Source organism: Manacus candei, unplaced genomic scaffold, assembly GCF_025592945.1.
Source record: "Manacus candei isolate 608988 ecotype Guabito, Panama unplaced genomic scaffold, ASM2559294v1 h1tg000047l, whole genome shotgun sequence".
Lineage (NCBI taxonomy): Eukaryota > Metazoa > Chordata > Aves > Passeriformes > Pipridae > Manacus > Manacus candei.
This window is the reverse complement of record NW_026138095.1, coordinates 3,923,613-3,943,154: the sequence shown is the minus strand read 5'-3', so window position 1 is coordinate 3,943,154 and position 19,542 is coordinate 3,923,613. Positions and strand designations below refer to the sequence as shown.

The window sequence follows — 19,542 nt, the reverse complement described above, 5'->3', positions numbered from 1 at the left end:
CTGGCTCCTTTCTGCAGCTGGAGCCCCTGTGATCACCCTGGAAAGATGCAAGCCAGGATTTCTTGCTCTCAGGCATTTAAATGGTAGAAGTTAGAGAATAATTAATGCTGCCAGCTCAGTTTGGAAGCAGCCTGCCTGCAATACCTTTGGGATGGTTGTGTCGTTGCACTGTAACACCAGGGGTGCCTTCAAGGGAATTATGTGGTACCTCTGCCTCCTCTTCACAAGGCTGATATTGCCTTCTGCTCCAGTTCAGCTTGGAAAACAGAGGAGTTTCTTGGGCAGCTCCTTAGTCCCCTTGACTGAGTAAAGCCAACTGTGAGACCAGCATGAGTTAAATATGTTTCCCAGTCTGTTTAATAAGAGTTTTGCTCTGTGGCTGTTGCTCTAACCAGAAGCATGGTTTGATTTCCAGCAGAGGTGGGTCATTCTGGCTGTACCTGTGCTATGGCACTTGTTAGTTGGGGCTTTAAAGCATCTGTTTGGCTCAAGTTTTTCTGAGCCCCAATAGCTGCAGTCAGGTCAGAAGGGAGCTGTTTGGATTGTCCACTCTCTCATAATGAAGGCTGGATTTTCTGAGTGATCTTCTGCTTGACCTCGACCATTCCTCATCTCCCAGGAAAACCTGCAATTCAATTATTAAACTTTTAGTGAGACATTTCACTTGTTAATAGTAAAAAATAATCAACTTACTCTAATCTAAAGCTGCCCAGTTCTGACCTCTTTGACCTTTGTCTCAGAGGAGATTCCTGTACTGCCAATTTTCTGTTACTCTGGACAGTGATCAAGTCATTGCTTTACCTTCCCTTCCACAAGATAATGAATTGAGCCCGTCAGTGCAGCCAGTCAGATGTACCAGTCACCAAGTGCCAAAGAGGTGATGGCACCTCATTTCCAACCCTGCACGGTTCCTTTTCTGCAGGCATCGTTACCTTGAGCGCTGTCACTGTAACAACCAAGGCTGTTTTCCCCCCAGTGGCTGCTGCTGAAGACGGCATTCCCTGTCCTGTGAGCTGGCTGGCAGTCTTGGCTCCGGGCCAGGTGGCTGTCTCTTTGTTTTTATTGTAATATGTATTGTTTGCAAGCATCCAGATTTACCAAAAGACCCAGCTCATGCTTAGTAACTTGCTGCTTTAACTCATCTGTGAGTATGATGCAGACTGCTGCTAAGTCACAAATGAGAATCCGGTAGGAGCGAGAGGGAATTCTCATGGGACCCCATTAGTGGCATTGCCGTGTGATGGGAACTCTCTCTGCCTTAGTTTTATTTTTGAGACCTGTCAAATGGCCAGACTTCAGCACGTTGAGTGTGTGACAGGCTGAGTTTGTGTCACAGTAAGTCCTCAGAGCCAGGGCTGTGTGGTGCAGTCAGACACCCTGCAGAGAGCAGTTACACCCCTGACCTTGTCTCATGACCTGACCAAGGCCGTGTTCTCATCCACGCAATATCAGCTGGACACAACCTGATTTTTGTTGCCTGCCCTGACTGATATTAGACCAATCCTCCTTCAGGTATGTGTTACTCACTGTCAGTCATCTCTTCCTTTGCTGTGGGTTGTGTCAGACCAACAGCCCTGCAGTGTCCCATTACATTCCTGCCCAGCAGCTTTGGGAGCAGGTGGGTGTCACTGTGGTTGGAAGGGCTGCATTGCTGATTCAAAACTGGAAGAAAGGTAAAAAGCAGATCTTGATGTTCTTCCAGCATTCCCAGACTTGCAGAAAATCAGTTTTTGTAATGACTTTTCAAAATCTTTTGGATGAAAGTTACCTTGACCTGCTGATTCAAGACTATCTAAGTTTAGCAGCTGCTGTGTAACATTCTCCAGAGTTACTGCTGGGACAGAAAGTGCATCATCATCCTATAATGGAGATAGTTCCTTGGGCTTTTGTCCACATACAGAGCAGAAACATTTCAACTCCCCTGACTCTTTCATGCTGGTATCACCTATGCAACTCTTTCCAGGTAGTATCAGACCCAACCCCTGTTTTGAATGAGAAGAACTTGTCTGCCTCATCTGTACCAGCAGAGATGCTGCTGTGACAGGAGACGTTGTCCACAGCAGAGAATTGGTCAGAAACTTTGTGTACAATTAGTTGAGCTGGGAGCAAGCAGAGATCTGACTGCAGGAACTTGGCCTGAAATACAGCCCCAGCTGAACAGCTCTGCTCCCTGTTGTGTGTTGGGTTTTGGTTTGCTTTGTTTTTATTAATATTTTCCTTGTAGCAATAGTGATTAGAGCCTGTCTGTCTCCTGGCTGTGAGACTGACTGTGCATGTTTGTGTCTTCTCTTGAAGACAGCAATAAACACAGCAATCCCACCCAGAGTGTATTGCATCTCAGTTCTGAATGAAGAGACTTGCATATTATGTCTCTTCATAATGTAGAAGCCCTGAAATGTAATTAATATTAATACAAGATTTTGAGATTCTCCAATAAGACGTGTCTAAAACCACATAAACAATAATTCTGTGGTGGTAAATGAGAGTATCATGTGTCCTGGTACTATGGATATTTAATGCCTTACACCATCCAGATGAAAAGTGTTTAGGCTGCAAAACTCATTGCCTCAGGAGACTGTGGAGCTCTGAAAACTAGAGGAATTCAAAAGGGAGAGCAAGAGATTGGGCATTTGCATATTAACGGTGTCGGGGCCAGCGCTGAGCAGTTCTGGAAAACGTCAAACCTCTCGTCTCAGGACTTAAGAAAACTTTCTAACTGCCCATGTGAGTTTGGTCATGATGATCTCTAGGTGGTCTCCTGTCCCCAGCCTCAGAAATGAGGGACAGGCAGCACCAGAGCTGGGCTGGGGATGTCAGGCAGTGACTCTCCAGTCTGGGCCATGGCCTGCCCAGCCTGTTGCTGCAGCTCAGGACAACAAACAGTGAAGGGTGCAAGGTGCTGGGTCAAGATTAAAAATTGTATTTGCGCCTAAAAATCCCCTGCCACTTTTTAGAGTGCCTCAGCTTTATTCCATTAGTCTTAATGCACTGACATAAATAATAAAGTAGGAAGAAGCAGAGCTGGAGAAGGCTCAGTCTATAAACATGTCTCCTTGCATTAAGCCTTGTGGCATAATGGAGGGCATCTCCTGCCACCCGTGCTGCCTCGTTAATCACGTCATTATCTCCCTCACTTGTGGTGCTGCATCTCCTTCTGTGGCAATGCTGCTGATAATGGAGCTCCTATTTACCCTGCCTTCTTTCTGGGGGGTGGCTTTGGTTTCAAAGCCAGCACAGTGGCATATTTTGAATAATTTAGTTCTGGGTGGCTTGAACACTGCGTGTCATTCCCCAGTAGAGACTGGAGGCTGATTTCTGGGAGTGTTCTGCCAGGAGGGCTGGTCTGGAGAGAGGCACTGGAATCACCCAGAGTGGTGGACATCGAGGTGGCCGAGGACTGAAGGCTCACTCAGCAGGTCCTGTGAGTGCTCTGCCCTTTCTTAGTGTCTTAGCAGGACTTGCAGCAGGAAACCTACAGGCAGAGGAAGGATAGGGAAGAGAGGTGCATTAAAAATGAGCATGGAGACAGAGACATGAGTTTGGGTACCTGGCTGAGCGTCACAGGCTTCCCCAGCAAGCCGTGGCTCAGAAATTCCCAGGGTCTCCAAACTCAGGATTTTCTTGGCCTGTGGTGGTTATGGACGAGGGGTCTGAACCTCTGCAGACTCAAGGAGTTCTGTGTGGCATCCAGCTGTCACTGGCTCTGAAAATTATGATAGGTTTCTATGTCTGAAATCTCCTCAGGAGGCCAGCTCTGGTGACAGTCTCCTGTGCTGGTGGCCTGGTGGCCCTTTGCCCCTGCAGCCATCACCCAGCCAGGCTCTGTGCGTGCTGCACAGCCCTCTCTGGGCTGGCTCACACAAACACAGGGGTGCTGCTCGTGCCCATGAGATGGGAAGGTCAAGGTGCTACACCTTGGCAATACCAAGAATCAAATCTGATCCCAAGTCCTCTTTCCTGTCTGCCTAAGAACTGAGCAGTGGTGCACTCCTGAATCTTTTGATTCTCTCGTTCTTGTTGAATCTGTGCTTTCAGTGTCTGTTTAGATGAAGTGCTTTTGCAGAAGGTAACAACAGATGGTAGTAATGTAGGTCCCTTCCCTGTCTTTATGCCTAAGACGGTAGGAGAAATAAATCAGAGCAGAAATGTCTTTACAGATTGGCCAGCTAGCCATGAACCTGGGCTTCAGGCTACTCTGCTCTTCAAGGAAAAGGGAATCTTATACCAGCTCCCTCCATCTCCACTTTGCCATGTGCTGCATGAGACACTCACCCAAATCCGGGTGACAGCCCATCTGCTCTGGAACAAGTGCTGAGCTGGGGAGCTCCCTGCTCTCCCACTGCAGGTTTCCAGGGAGCAGGTCTGCCTGGGAGCCCTGCTTGGTCAGGGAACATCCCCTATGCTTAAGTGCAATCTGGCTTTGGAGAGCTGGGTGATGTTTCCAGCCCCTGGGTTCACCTCAGGTCAGAGCAATCTAACATGCCCTAAAAGTACTGCTGGGCAGCCCTTAATCACTTTATATTGTCTGGGCAGTGGTGAGTAAATTCATTATTTACAGGGGAGTGGAGTCTGCGTCACTGGGGCACTAATGTTCTACCACACGTGTTCAGGCAGCTCAGACGAGGTGAGGAGCTGCATTTCAGTGTGGATTGAAAGGCATTTACCTTTGACTGGCCTTCCTCTCTGCTGGATAAGGGTTTTATCCTCCCACCTGCACCTCCCACTGTTGGTACAGAGCAGGATCATTGAGCTGCTGGAAGATCATCTCCACCAGGCAGTGATGCAGCTCCTGCTAAAACAGCCCCTGCTTTTTGCCCTCTCATGTGGATTATAAGAATTTCATCTTCTGCCTTGTCATTCCTTTAATCTTCATCAAAGCAGCAAATGCTAAATATACTCTTGCCACAATTTGGTTTGGTTTGGTTTGGTTTTTTTAAACAAACAGTCTCTGCTTCTGAGTCCTGGAAAACCCAGGCTGACTGAGACTTGGAATGGGGGAAAACCCAGACTGGATCCTTCAGGCAGCTCGGGGAATTAGTGAGTAAGATTCCCTGGAGAAATGTTTTTGGGAATGCTGGGGTCCGTCAGTGCTGGTCCCTTTTCAAACATCACCTCCTAATGGCACAGGAGCAGCAATTCCCCAGTGTCAGGAGTCAGGCAGGCGAGGCAGAAGGCGGCTTGGCTGAGCAGGGATCTTCTCTGGGAAATAAGGCAAAAAAGGAAGGTGTGTGCCCGGTGGAAGCACGCAAGTGGAAGTCAAGTGACCCGGGAAGAATTCAGAGATGCTGCTTGCTGCTGCAGGGAGAAAATCCGTGCACTGTGATCCCTGTGCACATCCAAGAATGCTCCTGTTGTGCCCAGTTCAGCTGTTGACTCTCCAGCTGCTCGGATGCCCCCGGGGGCTGTTTGCCATGGGGAGAGGAGCAGCTGGCTGTGCTCTGATGTCTGAGTTTTCCCAAGATACCCATTGTCTGTCTGCAGCACCAGCCTCCACCCTACTTGCTCACTCAGCCGTGTCTGATGTATCTTTAATTAAAGAGGAGGAACAATTTGAGATTTCATTTTCTTTTCTCAACCAAATTTCCTATTTTCGTCAGATTTTGTGATGCCCCCTCCCCTTATTTTCGTCTTGTGGTTTTGCTATAGAGCCTTTAGTTTGTGGTGTGTTGCTCTAATATAAGGAAGAAACAGGAGAAAAACAGCTTGTTTGGGGCGAGGGAATTAAGATCCTGGGTCAGATGGCTGCTACGGTCATTAACATATTTACATTTTTGCTTAAGAGCCTGGTTGAGGATCAGGGGAGTTAAGGATGATTGTCATTGAAATGCGGAGGAAACCTTGCATGAAATTGCCGTTAGCGTCCTATTGTCTGGGGGGACGAGGGGGGGCAAAGGGCCTTCCTCATCCCGGCACGTTGGGATGCACTTGTGTGCCCCGGTGGATGGGCACAGGCAGGAGGGACTGCGCTGGAGGAAAGCTCCGTGTGCCGGTGCTGTGGGAGCCCTGCCCGGGAAGCGCTCCCGGTGGGGCCGGACCCGCTCAGCGCAGCCCCGCTCCTGCCCCAGGCACTGTCTGTCTGTCTGTCTGTCCCTGGGGCAGACAGAGGTGCCGGGCTGGGCCCGGGACAGCGGGCCCTTAACGAGACCTCATGGACAGACACGTGAAACGGCTTGTGAAGGTCAGTGGCCTCTTTTATAACTGATGGACCCGAGGGCTTTGAGTCTGGTGTCTCATGTTTTGCACTGGTGCAGCCTCACCTTGAGTGCCCACTGCTCACTGGGGGCAGTTTTGGGCACCACAAGAGAAAAAAGGCATTAGAGAGTGTCCAAAGGGGGCAACGAGGACGGTGAAGGATCTGGAGGGGAAGCCTTAGGAGGCTTGGTATGTTCAGGGCACTTGGTATGTTCAGCTTGGAGAAGAGAAGACTGAAGGGGGACCTCATTGCACTCTTCAGCATCCTCCCAAGGGGCAGTGGAGGAGCAGGTACCTCCACTCTTCACTCTCAAAGAAAACAGCATGAAGCTGAGTCGGGGAGGTTTAGGTTGGCTATCAGGAAACGTTTTTCACTCAGAGGGTGGTTGAGCACTGAACAGGCTGCCCAGGGCAGTGGGCACAGCACCAGGCCTGTCTGAGTTCAAAAAGCATTTGCACAATGCTCTCAGGCACGTGGTGTGGCTGTTGGGGATGGTCCTGTGCAGAGCCAGGAGCTGGACCCAATGATCCTTGTGGGTCCCTTCCAACTCAGCACATTGGTGATTTGCTGTGTGTGTGGACACAGGATCCACAGGAGCAGCTCAACCCCTTGATTTTTGTGGCCAGCTGATATCAGAAACAGGGTTTGAGGCAGTTTAAAGTGTTGTGGATTTTGAGCTCTGTGGTGAGAGATGAGATTTTTATGTCCTAAAAGAATTGTTATATGGTTAAAAAATTGTTTAAACATAGATAAGAGAACTCCTTTGCAGGTGGGTCTTAGAGTAGAATGTTCTGCTCCAGGTTGTGGAAGCCATGCTCTGGCCCTGCTCTGAGGCCTTTTATTTCGGATGTCAGTTGTTTATTGTTCCCCTCTTACTCTTTCATGCTGTTCAGATCCACTGTTTTACTTCAAACCTGTTTATAATTAGTATCATTAACATAATGCCAACAAATAATTATACATAATATTGTGGAAGAGAAGAGCAGGCTCCCTAGGCTGTTTGCACTACTGAAAACACCAGCTGCCTTCTGCCACTGCTTTGGTTTGGGTGGGACAAGCAGCAAGACCTGAGCTGGAGGAGGAATGCTGGGGCCTGCTGGTATGAGAAAGAAGCATCCTTGGAGCAGAGGCTCATCTGTGGCCACCAAACAGGCTTCACTGTGCCTTTGGAAAGCCAGCAGCCAGTGACAGTGACATCCTGAGTGACAGGATCTGTCTGCTGTAGCACTAGTGAGTCTGGAGTCATTAGTGTGCCTTTGTGGGCTGGTTTGAAGCTCTGAAGCAGTTGTGTAATTCTTGTTCTTGGTTACAAAATTTTTCTTTTTGGAAGGCTTTAAAGCAGAACAAAGTCTAGGAAAAGTGGTTTGTGATCTGAGCAGCTCTTTTGTGCTCTGGGGACCTGTGTGCTCCAGCTCAGTATCTCCTCTGGCCTTTGAAGGAACAGCCACCTTCCCTGTGGCTGTGGTTTGGTCTTTCCTGCAAAGTCCAGCAGTGAGCACAGGGCACGGAGACAGTCCCACACTTCAGTCACTGACCCTGGCCCTCAAAGTAGAGAGGGATTTAAACCCTCAAGGAGCAAATGGTTTTGTCCTAGACAAGAGAAGTTCTGACACCTTAAATGTTAAGATAAAGTGGTGCAGTTAAATAAGATGTTGGTTAGGTCAGATGTTTGCAGGAAACAAAGAAGCAGTATTTATGGGATTGCAGGTCTTAGATCCATTCACTGAATGACTCATCTCCCAGCTTCTGCAAATTCCCCCTGAGAAAGGTCACCTCAGGTATTATGCTAATGATCCTGTATTTCCTGGGGATGTGTCTCTGGGATTGGGCACTGCAAATTTTGGCTGGCTTGGGAGTCCCAGCAGGAGCCAAAAAGCAACAGAGCTGAGCCTGAGTGCAGAGGCCCTGACTTCTGGGCTTAGTTTTAGAGTTTGGTCTGTTAACTCAAAACATCAGAGTAGGCCAGAGTAGGGGAGCTAAACTTCTCCAGGGATTATTATTAAGCCCTTGTTTAACAGTAAACAGCTGATGAAATCCACCTTTGGCTCTGGGTGCCAGCTGTCAGGGAGGTGCATCCAGGACACTTCACAAGGGCAGGACAACCTTTGGCAGAGAGCAGGGGAGAGTGCCCAGCTCTGACTGTGCACAGGTCACTTGGTTTATCTCACTTTGTGTAATCCCCAGGTTCCTCACAGAGGGGCTGCTGCTTTGCCAAAAGGCAGACAGCCCTACTCCAGCAGGAGCTGTGATCTCCCCTCCTCAGGTCAGACACCTCCTCCTCAGCCCAGCAGAGTGCCCGGGAGCAGCAGCACAAAGGTGCTGGGGCCAGGAGGAGATGGAGCCAGATCCTCACACACGGGCACTGCATCCTCTAAACAAGCTGCCCATGGCTGAGGCTGGTCTGTTTTAGAGCTGTTCTGCTCCCGGTGCCAGCCCTGCTGCTGGCAGGCTGCACCCTCTGCCACCTCCTCCTGCCCACCTCCTCCCGTGCCAAGGCAGTGTCTGATCGAGGGCCCGGCGCCTGCTCAGCTTTTGTTCTCCATTAGGAAAGAGCCTGGATTGTTGGGACCTTTTTGGCTCTGCCAAGGCCCTATTATGTCTCAAATGTTTCCATGAAAAGACTCCCTCCTGACCACCCTGCCCCCTGACAGCCATTCAGTCCAGCCAACAAGCTTGATATCATTATCTACAAAAGGAGGCCACTGAGCACCAGGGTCCTCACAGCCAAGTTTGGGAAATCAAAGGCAAATCTCCCAGCAACAGGGAGCTGGTGGAGATCAGACTGCACAGGGCTAGTGAGGGCTGGCCTGGCAGCTTGCAGCAGTTTTCCAAGCACCAAAGAAACATGCTCGGTGTGGTGCCAGCACTGGCTTTGCCATGGCTGTGCCCTGCGAGCCGGCAGCCCCTCACAGAGGGCCCTGGGGAGCTCAGCATGGCCGGAGGCTGCTGAACACCCTCAGTTTGGACAGCCTTGTAAAGGTGTCTCCCTTCAGTCAGTGGCATTTTTAGGAGATTAACCACTTAGTCTGAGGGAAAACAGTGATGGTTTTGGTCAGAGTGGGAGTCCCTCCAGACCTCACCTGGGACTTTCCTTCTAAGGACTCTGGTTTACATTCTCAAAATGGCATGTGGCTGCCTTGTCATTTTTAGTTTGACATAATGCTCACCTGCTTTGCTCCCTGTCCAAAGACTTTCCCTCCAAAACATCTTAAAATAGCTCTTCAGCAGTGAAAGCACTTGCCATTGTGATGGCATCTGTAGAGGTGATCTGGAAAGGTGACTGTCAAAAACACTGAGCACAGAAAGGGCTTGAGGAGGGGTGGCATATTCATGTGGTGCAATCGTGTTAGGAAATAGAGGAGTAAAACCATTTTCAGTATGTTTTATCTCACAGACTGCATCTCTGGTTTGTTTGATAGTCCAGATAGAGAGGGATGTAAAAAACAGACAGGAGAAATGATGATGCAGAGGGAAGGAAGGTGAAGGGAGTGGACGTAGCTGAAACTTGGGTGGAGATGGGATGGGATGGGATGGTGGTGTGGACGATGGTGCCTGTGCTCACCCCTCTCTGCAGGGCAGTGTCACCAAAGCCTGGAGCAGCCCCTGGGGGTCTGCAGCAGGTGATGGATGCACAGGAGGTGTGTGTAACATGGAGTGGTTAACTGTGGCCCTTTCCCCTCCTGTCCCAGTTCGATCCTGACAACACTGGCTACATCAGCACTGAGAAGTTCCGCTCCCTCCTCCAGAGACACGGCTCGGAGCTGGACCCCCACAAGCTGGAGGTGCTGCTGGCCCTGGCTGACAGCAACTCTGAGGGCAGGATCTGCTACCAGGACTTCGTCAACCTGGTGAGTGTGTGGCTGGCAGGGCCTGTCAGCCCCTGCTCTGCTGCAAACAGGGGCTGTGCAGGGACAGACTCTCTCCCTCCCTCTATCAACACCAGTGTTTGCTGTGTGCCTGCACCACATTCTGCTTGGACTTGCTGAAACATTCAGTGGTGACTGAACTCTTAAGCTAAGAGCTGAGTTGCTGCTGATTTTTCCAGGGAAACAAACTTGCATGGGAAGGGACTGTGGGAGCTATTGTAAGAAGATCATGAAGCGATGTCTGCTGCTGGTGTAGAGGCTTTTGCTCTCAATATCACTTGTTAGGTGCAACAAGGAGCCATTTGTTTGCGAGCAGACGTCTGTCAGTCTGGATGTCTCCTGTTTTATCTAGAGATTTCAGCACTTCCAGACAAAAATGTATAGATAACGTTGTGTTGACGTGCTGGGTGGAATCACATTGCACTGCTCTAGGCATCAACAGCAGCAGGGAGGAATTGTTTCTAGGTCACGTTCATTTTATCCCAGGTGAGACGCCTCAGACTGCATGAGTCATGATCTGGATGCCTCTCTATCTCTACTAATGAGTCAATTAGTGAAGGGATGGCTCCCTTTCTTGTCAAGGCAGTTTGTTGAGTCAACACAAATGTAGACATGTGTTGTCAGATGTCCAGAATGGCCTAGAAATGTTGTTTGCAAGATGTCTTGAGCAGTGGCCAGTCAGGGGCTTTGCCTTTGCACACCTGAGTCCCAGCAGCTTTAGTGCAGCAGTGAGACAAACCTGGGTGAGACAAAGTCACTGAGCAATGGAAGCTGATGTCCCTAAGGTCTCACTGGAAAGCTGGATGTGTTCTGGATGCAGAGTGTAGTCATTTGCTCTGTGTGTTGCTGCACTCAGCGTGGGGATTTGATCCCTTCCTTTGTCGTGGTCACTCATGCATGTGCTTTGGGTTTAGAAAGAAAGTGTCTTCCGTATGTCCTGACTTCACATCAATCAGAAAAGTATGATTACAGGGCCCAGCATTGAAGGATCCAGGTCACAGCCTCTGTCAGGCCACGGGCATTGTCAAGGTGACAGTGATGCAATCCCAGACCTGCTGTATCTAACCAGGCTGTCTTGGTAGCCCCTTGCCTGGGGACACAGTAGAAGAAATGCAGCAGCTATTAAAGAGATCACAGTGGTGTGAGGTTTTCCTCAGCTCCAGCATAACAAACAGTGTGGTCCGTGGTACTCAGCAGTGTATTTAGAGCAACAGCTGCTTGTTCTACAGTTTGGGATATTCAAAGTCCCATGCAGGCATTCACTACTTGGGCTGCACTGCACTTGGGTAGCAGGATGAGATATCATCTCATTTATTTTGCAGAAATGGTGGTCCAGGGCCAGCCAACACACTGGCACCAGGCTCAGGAGCCTTTTCCTCTCTCCTTGCTCCACTGGGCTCGGGAGCAGCATGAGCTGATGAGAGGCAGGTGGGAGTGAAATGCTTATACATCCTGCTCCTTTGGGAATAGGGGATCCTGCCAGCTCACACCCACCTGATGGATTTCTGCAAAATGGCAAATTTCCTTCACTGCTATTGAATGACTCCTGTAAAGAAGCCATTGATTTTCCTGTCATCAGCCCCTCCATCCTTGTCTGCATTTTTTGCACTTTCCAATCAATAAGCAATGCAAATGCCAGAACATTAAACTACTTACAAATGACACCTCACTTCTCCTCTACTTTCTATTGATTCCCAACATCCAAACTTTTTTAGGGCTCCTTCTCTTTTCCCTGCCTTTCAAACTTCCTGATGGAAAGCAACAGCACAGTTGACCCAGAATCCCTGTGTAATTAGGGATTTCCTTCACTTCACAGCTGTCAGTCCTGGAAACTCTGTATGGTGGTGTTTAGGTGCATGTTTGTGCTTGATCTCCTTTTCTCCAGCATTGTCATGAGCACCAAGAACTCTGCCTGCTCCCTCAAACACTGTGATCCCCAGCTAAAGGACTGTTATTGAGCAAAGCTCTGTTATCCTCGGATGTCAAAATGCTTTGTGAACTTCTAGATGCACAAAAAATGTTATTATAGGACTCCTGACCTTAATAAGGACGTCCACACATGTGCTTGCTCTCAGCTCAGGCAAACACCTTAAATCTCTGAAATTGGAAGTTTTGCAATATGAGAATAGACCCTGGAAATCACTCTGGAAATAAATTGAGTAATGAATAAATTCAGGGAAGCTGAAGGCTCCTGGTGTGATCTGCAAACAGAAAAGCCTGAAAAAAATCAGATAGGCAACTCATTGGAAATTCCTGCTCCTCTGTATGTATGAAATTCATCTCATGTAGTTGTAAAACACAATGCTGCAATCATACCCATTTCTGTTTCTGCACTGAGACTTGCAAGAACAGCACAAAGCAGCTTCAGATGGGGCTTCTTATCCTGTGTCTGAGACAGTGCAGAATAACAAAGTGTTTCCTGTCCAAGTGGGGGCATCTCGTGCCTCTTTGCTGTCTGGGAGAGAGACACTAAAAATGCACAGAGAACATTCTGGCTGTGAGCAGCACAGGCCACAGGAGGAGACAATGGACCAAGGTGTTTAACCAACTTTGCTGCTTCTAGAGAGGAGACAAGCCAGGAGGGAATTACAGCTGAGATGTTATTTGCTGGATCCTTGCTGAACAGCAGTTGCTGTTGGCACTCCTGGACTACTCCACGGAACACCCTGTGAACTGGAATGGAGCTAAAGAAGTCAGCAGTAAGCTCTGAGACAGAGTTCATGTGACTTGGGAAAAAGAAAACACTGCTGCTTCCAACAGAAATGTGGAGCTGTAGCTTTGTAGTAACTTGAAGCTGATGTAGCACCTCAGTAATGCACAAAATGTATTAGCTAATTAAATGTACAGCCTTTGTTTTCCAGATCAAGTGTTACCACCCACTTTGCTTTCCCTGGCCTTGCTGGCTCCTAGGGACAGGCTGATTCTACCTCATTTTCAGTGATCAGCACTCATTTTTGTAGCACTGTGTAACAGTACTCAGGTCACCCTAATCCAAACTGTTCTGGTGGCAGCACACTGTACCCTTCAGAGAAAGATTTCCCTTAGTTTTTGTGATTCCCTCTGACTTGCTCAGTGTGCTGCCAGGCTGCAAATCCTGCCTCTTCAAGTGAAGAAATAAAACTGGAGAGGGCAGCAAGGAATCTGCAGCCTCTGCTCTTCCCCCTCATGAGTGACAGATGAGCAGGTCTGTTGGCCACCAGAGAAGGCGAGAGGAGGATCTTTGCAGGAGTTTCTTACTTCATGGAAGAGGCTGGAACATGATTAGGTGTTAGTGGAAGGGTGTCTTGTGCTACAGGCTGCTGAGCAGGTCTCTTCTGCCTCTTTTTTTTTGAGTAACCACTGCTTGGTCAGACCAAATCAGGATGTTGGTATTTGCTTTTTTCCCCAGTTGATATTGTTTGGGAAAGTGCCACCAGGTTGACTCAGAGGATGTGAACATCTGTGACAGATGAACTTGATGCTGAGCTACGAGCTTTGGGAAAAGCCAGCTCTGCCCACATTAGCATTTTGTAGAAGTGAGGAGTGAGGGAAGGAAATAAATGTGAATCTTGAAAGCAAAATTGATTGGAGAGGTTGAATTTGTAAGTGAAGTGGATTATAAAACTGGAGCTGGCAGAGGCTTTTAAAAAGCTTGTGCTAACTTCTGATTTAGTGTTCTGTGTCTTGGAGGATCAGAGCTGAATGCAAGGCCTGTCACAGAGCTGGGTGTGTTTAAAAATAGCTCCAGACCAGCCTCAGAGGTGCAATACGTAATGGGCAGAAATCCAGGTTTTTCAAAACCTCCTGAGGGAGGCTGAAGAAAGCCATAAAAGGGTCCTGTGCCCCACACAAGCTGTGAAACTGGAGATGGGGGAAATGCTGCCTGATTATCTGAGGGAGCCACAGCAGTACAGGTGGCCAAGGAACACAGAGGAGCTGGGCTGCCCGAGGGAATGGACAGCTCCCATTGCAGGCTGCAGATTAGCCCAGCCCCATTCCAGACTTTGCACCTTCCCAAAGTTTGGTGCTGTCCCACATTAGACAGCGAGGACTCATCCTAAGTTTTGATGTTTTCAGTGTTGAAGACGGATTTGGGTCTATGTAGGAAAATATTTTCCTTTTGGACAGAGGTACCAAACCCAGCCTTTGAGTGGAGCTGGAGCTCTAAGCCTGGCTTTGTTTGGTTATGGTAATGCCAAAGGGCAGAGGTGGCAGCTCCTGGGCACCAGTCAGGTCAGCTTGGCTGTTCTGCAAGGGAAGTTTCTCTCTGCATAATAACATTTTGCAGGCCTGAAGGACTGAGGGAATGTGTTGTTTCCTCACTTCTACCTTCGCTCTCCACACACAGTTTGCTGTGCCCATCTGCTTGCAGCTTTATCATCACACTCATTACAGAAGTCACAGACCAGTTGCATGAAGAGAAGTGGGATGGGCTGCCATGGGCTTCTGGAGCTGCAGTAATGTGCAGGCCAACAATGGGCCCAGTGTTCTTTCAGCTGATGATTAAGTACTTGGCTCATAAATACCAATATTATGTAATTCCAAAATCAAGTCAGCAAATTGTGACCATATGCGAGACTCGGTTTAGGAAGACTTGAGTCTTCCAAAGTCAGTCTGAGGAACAAAACAGGCTTCTGATTAAGAGCTGGTGAGAGCAGCAGTAGTGACTTAATCCTCTTGTCTCTCCTCATGCCCATCTCCTCCTCATTTGGTACCAAGGGATGGGGTTCTGTGAGTAGGGCCAGGACTGTGGTGCTTCCTTGAGCCCTGGCAGTCAGCTCTCATGTCAGCTTCTATGTGGGGTGTGGAAGATCCTGTGGTTTCTTTTCCTCTCTGGAAGGAGGAAGGCAGAGCTTTGTGCTGAACAGAAGGGCTTGAAAGCAGTACAGCCTAGTGATCAGATAAATTGTGCAACTTGGATTCTAACTCCAGTTTACAACCTTGGGCAAGTCACTGAGTGTTGGGAGGTCCAGATTCCCACCTCCCCAGGGGAGCCAGAGGCTTTGTTCACCTAAGGTGTGACTTCCACAGCGATCCTGCAGTATTTTGCTCTTAAAGCTAAGAAGACCTTTCCCTCCTGATTTGTTTTTAGTATGTTGAGGAACACCTTCAGAAACACCATGCTGATGAATTTGCAGTGCCCTGGCTGTTGTCTGGGCTCGTCAGCAGGACTGCAGAGAGGTCACTGGGGTGACAGGGCAGTGCTGAGTCCAGGTGACTGAACTGAGCCAGTCCCTTTGTGTCTGCTCAGCAATAACAGAGGGTTCAGCAGTGCCTGTGTTGGATCCTCTGCTCGACAGACACACGGAAATTGTTGTTAAGAGCTCAGCACAGACATGAACATCAGCAGCCTTTGCAGTTCCCTGCCCATCTCTCTTGGCAGTCTCTGTAGGGATGATCTGCTGAGGGTGGTCAGCACTTCTGGATGCTGAGCTGCAACAATGATTTTTCCTTGGAAACAATTATATTTTCCACTGAATGCTGCAGCAGGGAAAAGCACTGACTGTTCGGTGGAAGGCAGGAAATCACACATGTCACTGTGATTAGAATAAGCACATCAGCAGCTTCAGTCAACTGTCTGGTATCTTCAGGCCAGTTTATAGTTTCAGTCTGGATTTATTCTTGTCCACAAGAGGAGCAAAGGCAGAGAGAACAGAATGAACTGTGTGAGGGAGCACTCACAGAACAGCTCCCACAGGCTGCTCAGAACTGACCTGGAGTGAAGCTTTCTTCTGCAGACACAGTGAGCTCACCAGGTGGCTAAAGGTACCTTTGAAACCTCTGTTACCTACCAAAAAGCATCTCACACATCTAAGGAAAGCCTTACACTTGGTGGGTGTTTCTCTGTGACAACATTGTCTTTCAATATAAGTGGCCTTTCTTAATGCAACAGAAGGTCACCATCTTCATTTGCCCCTCATCTTCCCCAATTTTAAATAAAAGCTTTTGGGTGATAGACTTGAGAAGACTGGAAGAAAGATCTTTGTGGACCTTCTTTTTTCCTTCTTTGCCTTTTCTGCTTCTTTTGCCAGAAATGTTGTTTTATAACTGTTTTCTGAATGAGCGAAGGAAAGAGAGAGAAAAGGAGAGAGTCATTAGGGTAAACCATCTTCTCACTCAAAGAGAACAGCAACAACAACAAATTTTTCCCAAGTTTTTAAAAAATTAAGAACATCAGTTCCCTGTCAGTGTTCCTATGGGAGGGACAGGCTGCAAACTGAAGCTGAGGAGGGATGGGAAGCTGCTGGGAGAGTGGGTGCAGTGCCATCACCTTAGATGGCCCCTGGCCTTCCTGCACTGATTAACAGGAGGTGGTTCCCTGCAGTGATTACTGTGTTTTAAGCAGCTTGGTCCAGCTTGGAGCAATTCCCCATCTGACTGGGCACTGGGCTTTGCTGGCTTTGGGATATCAGCTGGAACCAGCGTGATCCAAGACAACTGGGAGGCAGTGGTGTGAGTGTCATCTCTTCTTCAGTTCTGGGAGGCTGGAGATGCTGCTGAGAGCATTTAGCAGTTCTCTCAGAAGAAGGACCAGGCTGTCATGTTTGCTTTGCTGCCTGTTTACTGTAAAAGGTCCCTCTGCAGAGGTCTGTGTGCACACTGAGCCTTTGGAGCTTCCTGCCAAAGATTCAGCCAGTACAGACAGTGACTGTAATGCAGGAGGTTTGTTTGACATCAGGGCTAATTAGCAATTATCCAAATCTTGGAGCAAGCTCTTTCAGACCTGGTTTGTTCCCCGCCCCCAGCAGGCTCGGCATAAAATTCCATCTGCCTAATTTGCAAATGCAGTTGCTTTAATTATGCATCCAAATTGGGAAAGTGTGTGCTCAAAAAGATAGACAGCTAAATCTATGCATGTAAGATGATAATGTATATACCAATTAGCTGTGAGCCTGCTCCATCTCAGAACCTGCCCCCTCTGAGGATGACTTTTAAAAGAAGCCTTGTAAAGACTTCCAGGCTTACAGGAGCTAAGATAGCCTGTACACAGGATTAATTTATTGTTTTGTTGCTGTTGCTTGTGCAGTTTTGTTCTACACAAAGAGATGATTTTCTTTGCCCAGAGCCAACTCCTGCCACGAGGATTAGAGGTGCTGTGAATGTACCTGCTGCTACACTAGAGAAACTTTCTGCCCCAAGAGATGACAAGTGCAGGGAAGTGAGATTGAGCAGGGATGGAGGACACAGGAATGTGGATCGTGATAACTGATGGTGAAGGCTGGAGAACAGGCCAGGGAGCTCAGCCAGGTGCATCAACAGCCTCTGTTGTGCCCTGACCTCATTTATTGGCATCATCATGGCAGCCCCTGGTACTGGTTTTCCTTGCACCCCACTGATCACCCAGGATCATCCTGCGGCTCAGTTCCTAAAGACCCTGGTGGGGTCTCTCTGCTGCCAAACCGGCGCTGTTCTCTCGGGGTGGTTGTGCCAGGCCTTGCTTTGCCCTCATGGCTTCTTCCTTTTCTTTCTGACCCAGATGAGCAACAAGAGGTCGAACAGTTTCCGCCAGGCCATCCTGCAGGGGAACAGGAGGCTGTGCAGCAAGGCCCTGCTGGAGGAGACGGGGCTGAGCCTCTCGCAGAGGCTGATCCGGCACGTGGCCTACGAGACTCTGCCGCGGGAGATCGACCGCAAGTGGTACTACGACAGCTACACCTGCTGCCCCCCGCCCTGGTTCATGATCACCATCACTATTGTGGAGGCAAGTACCCCAGAAACCTCTGGGAACCCTCCCCACGCTGCCAAAGGCTCTGCTGGGGCACAAACAAGGGTTAGAGTGGGACTCATTTAGATCCCGGCAAGGACAAACATGAAGCTCGTGGCCACTTCGGTTCCCTGTCGGGGTGTGTGTAAGTAGAGCTGTGATCCTGTCATTGAAACAACTTGTGTATGACAGAACTTGGGAAACTACAGCAAAACTTTCTGAGGAGTGAAAACTGGACAGTTCTAAGGAAACTGGTATTTCAGTAATGGAATTGGAAGACAAATTTTTGTATGGCTGCCTCTATTACGTGAACGGAGAGAAAGAGGAGGGGAGAGAAACTGGGTTAAATATTCTGACCTGCTCATCCATTGCCCAGATGAGATCTCAGCATGCTGAATAATGTGCTGGAGAGAGGAGGATATAACGTGGGCCTGATCAGCAGGGTGCTGAGTTCCTGACTCAGTGGCTGGTGTATTACAGGAGGCCATATATAGAGTTATCTCAATGTGTTGCAGGTTCCTCAAAATGAGGAACTTTCATGCTATGTGGTGCTGTCAAATGAGAGAAAAATTATTGCATATGCAACTTATTTCTCAATGATTTTGAGCTACAAAGTGCTTTTCAGTGAGAAAAGGCATTTGCTCACCAAGGAATCGCTCTGCTCTTCTAGGTTGCCTTTTTTCTTTACAATGGAGTGGTATTAGACAGATTTGTGCTGCAAGTCAGCCACCCCTTGTACCTGAAGAATGCACTGCTGTACCATCCCCAGCTCCGTGCTCAGGCTTGGAGGTACCTAACCTACATATTCATGCATGCAGGGTGAGTACTGACAAACTGGAGATTCCCCACAGGCCAGGTTCCCCAGAGAGAGGGAGGAGGAGGAGGAGGAAGTGACAGAATCAGCTCAGAAATAAATTTTTAAAAATCAATTCTAAATTGTGTGTAAAAATCTGGAGCTGTTGTGGAGTGTTGAGCCATGGGGGGCAACCCTTTGCAGCTCTCTGAAGGGAGAAGGCAACACAAGGAACTTCAGAGATGTTACTCTTCTCCCCAGCAGTGCTGGCACCATCGTGCTGTACACTTCCCAAAACTCACCAGGCCCAAGCCCAGTGTCCCACTAAAGGAGCTGTGCAGGTGGTAGGACAAGTCTGCAAGGATGCTGGACTGGTATTTAAAGACTCCAAGGATGTGTTCTTGCTAGACTGCCTAGCTGGGGTTGGAAAAGTCACTTAGATGTGCCTGTGATATGTCATCACTCAGGAATGTCCCTCCTGCAGGGACTGAGGTAATGCCTGGAAGCCAAGACTGAGCTCCCAGTTGGTCCACACTGTACAAACACCAGTGTTCCCAAAGAGCTGCCAATCCACTGACCACATGGACAGAGAAAGGTCCATCTCATGCAAAATGCAAAAGGTGCACAGTAAAATGACTCCTCCTACATTCATATGCAGCAGACTTGGGAAAAGAATACAAGGCATGGGATCCTAACTCTCTTCTAGCCCTCCCAAAATTCCAACAGACTTAGCTGCGTGATGTTTCTGATGCCATGGTGATGAGTGAGTGCCACAGGAAAGTTCATCCCTGTACAAAACACTCTACCCCCTCAGAGCAGTTTCTCAGATCATTATCTTCACACATTCCTGGCAGATAATTGCAATTTTCTTTAATTCTGTCATTGAAAAAATTACAGCAACAAGCCTTTCAGCAGTAGTTTAGAGTTTGAAACTGCATAAGGACCCTTTGTTCTTAAATAGAAAGCCTTTCCCATCAGTCAATGTTCTTCTATGAAAGATCAAGCT

At 48.6% G+C, this 19,542-nt stretch overlaps 1 protein-coding gene across 1 annotated transcript in view; it reads left to right on the top strand.

The window, feature by feature from the left end:
• RHBDL3 (rhomboid like 3) overlaps positions 1-19,542 on the top strand; it is a 64,189-nt gene that overhangs the window by 24,849 nt on the left and 19,798 nt on the right. The window contains exons 3-5 of the mRNA XM_051797599.1: positions 9,883-10,041; positions 17,516-17,740; positions 18,414-18,562. Of these exons, the coding sequence (XP_051653559.1) occupies positions 9,883-10,041; positions 17,516-17,740; positions 18,414-18,562 (533 nt within the window). The remainder of the gene's footprint in view (positions 1-9,882; positions 10,042-17,515; positions 17,741-18,413; positions 18,563-19,542) is intronic.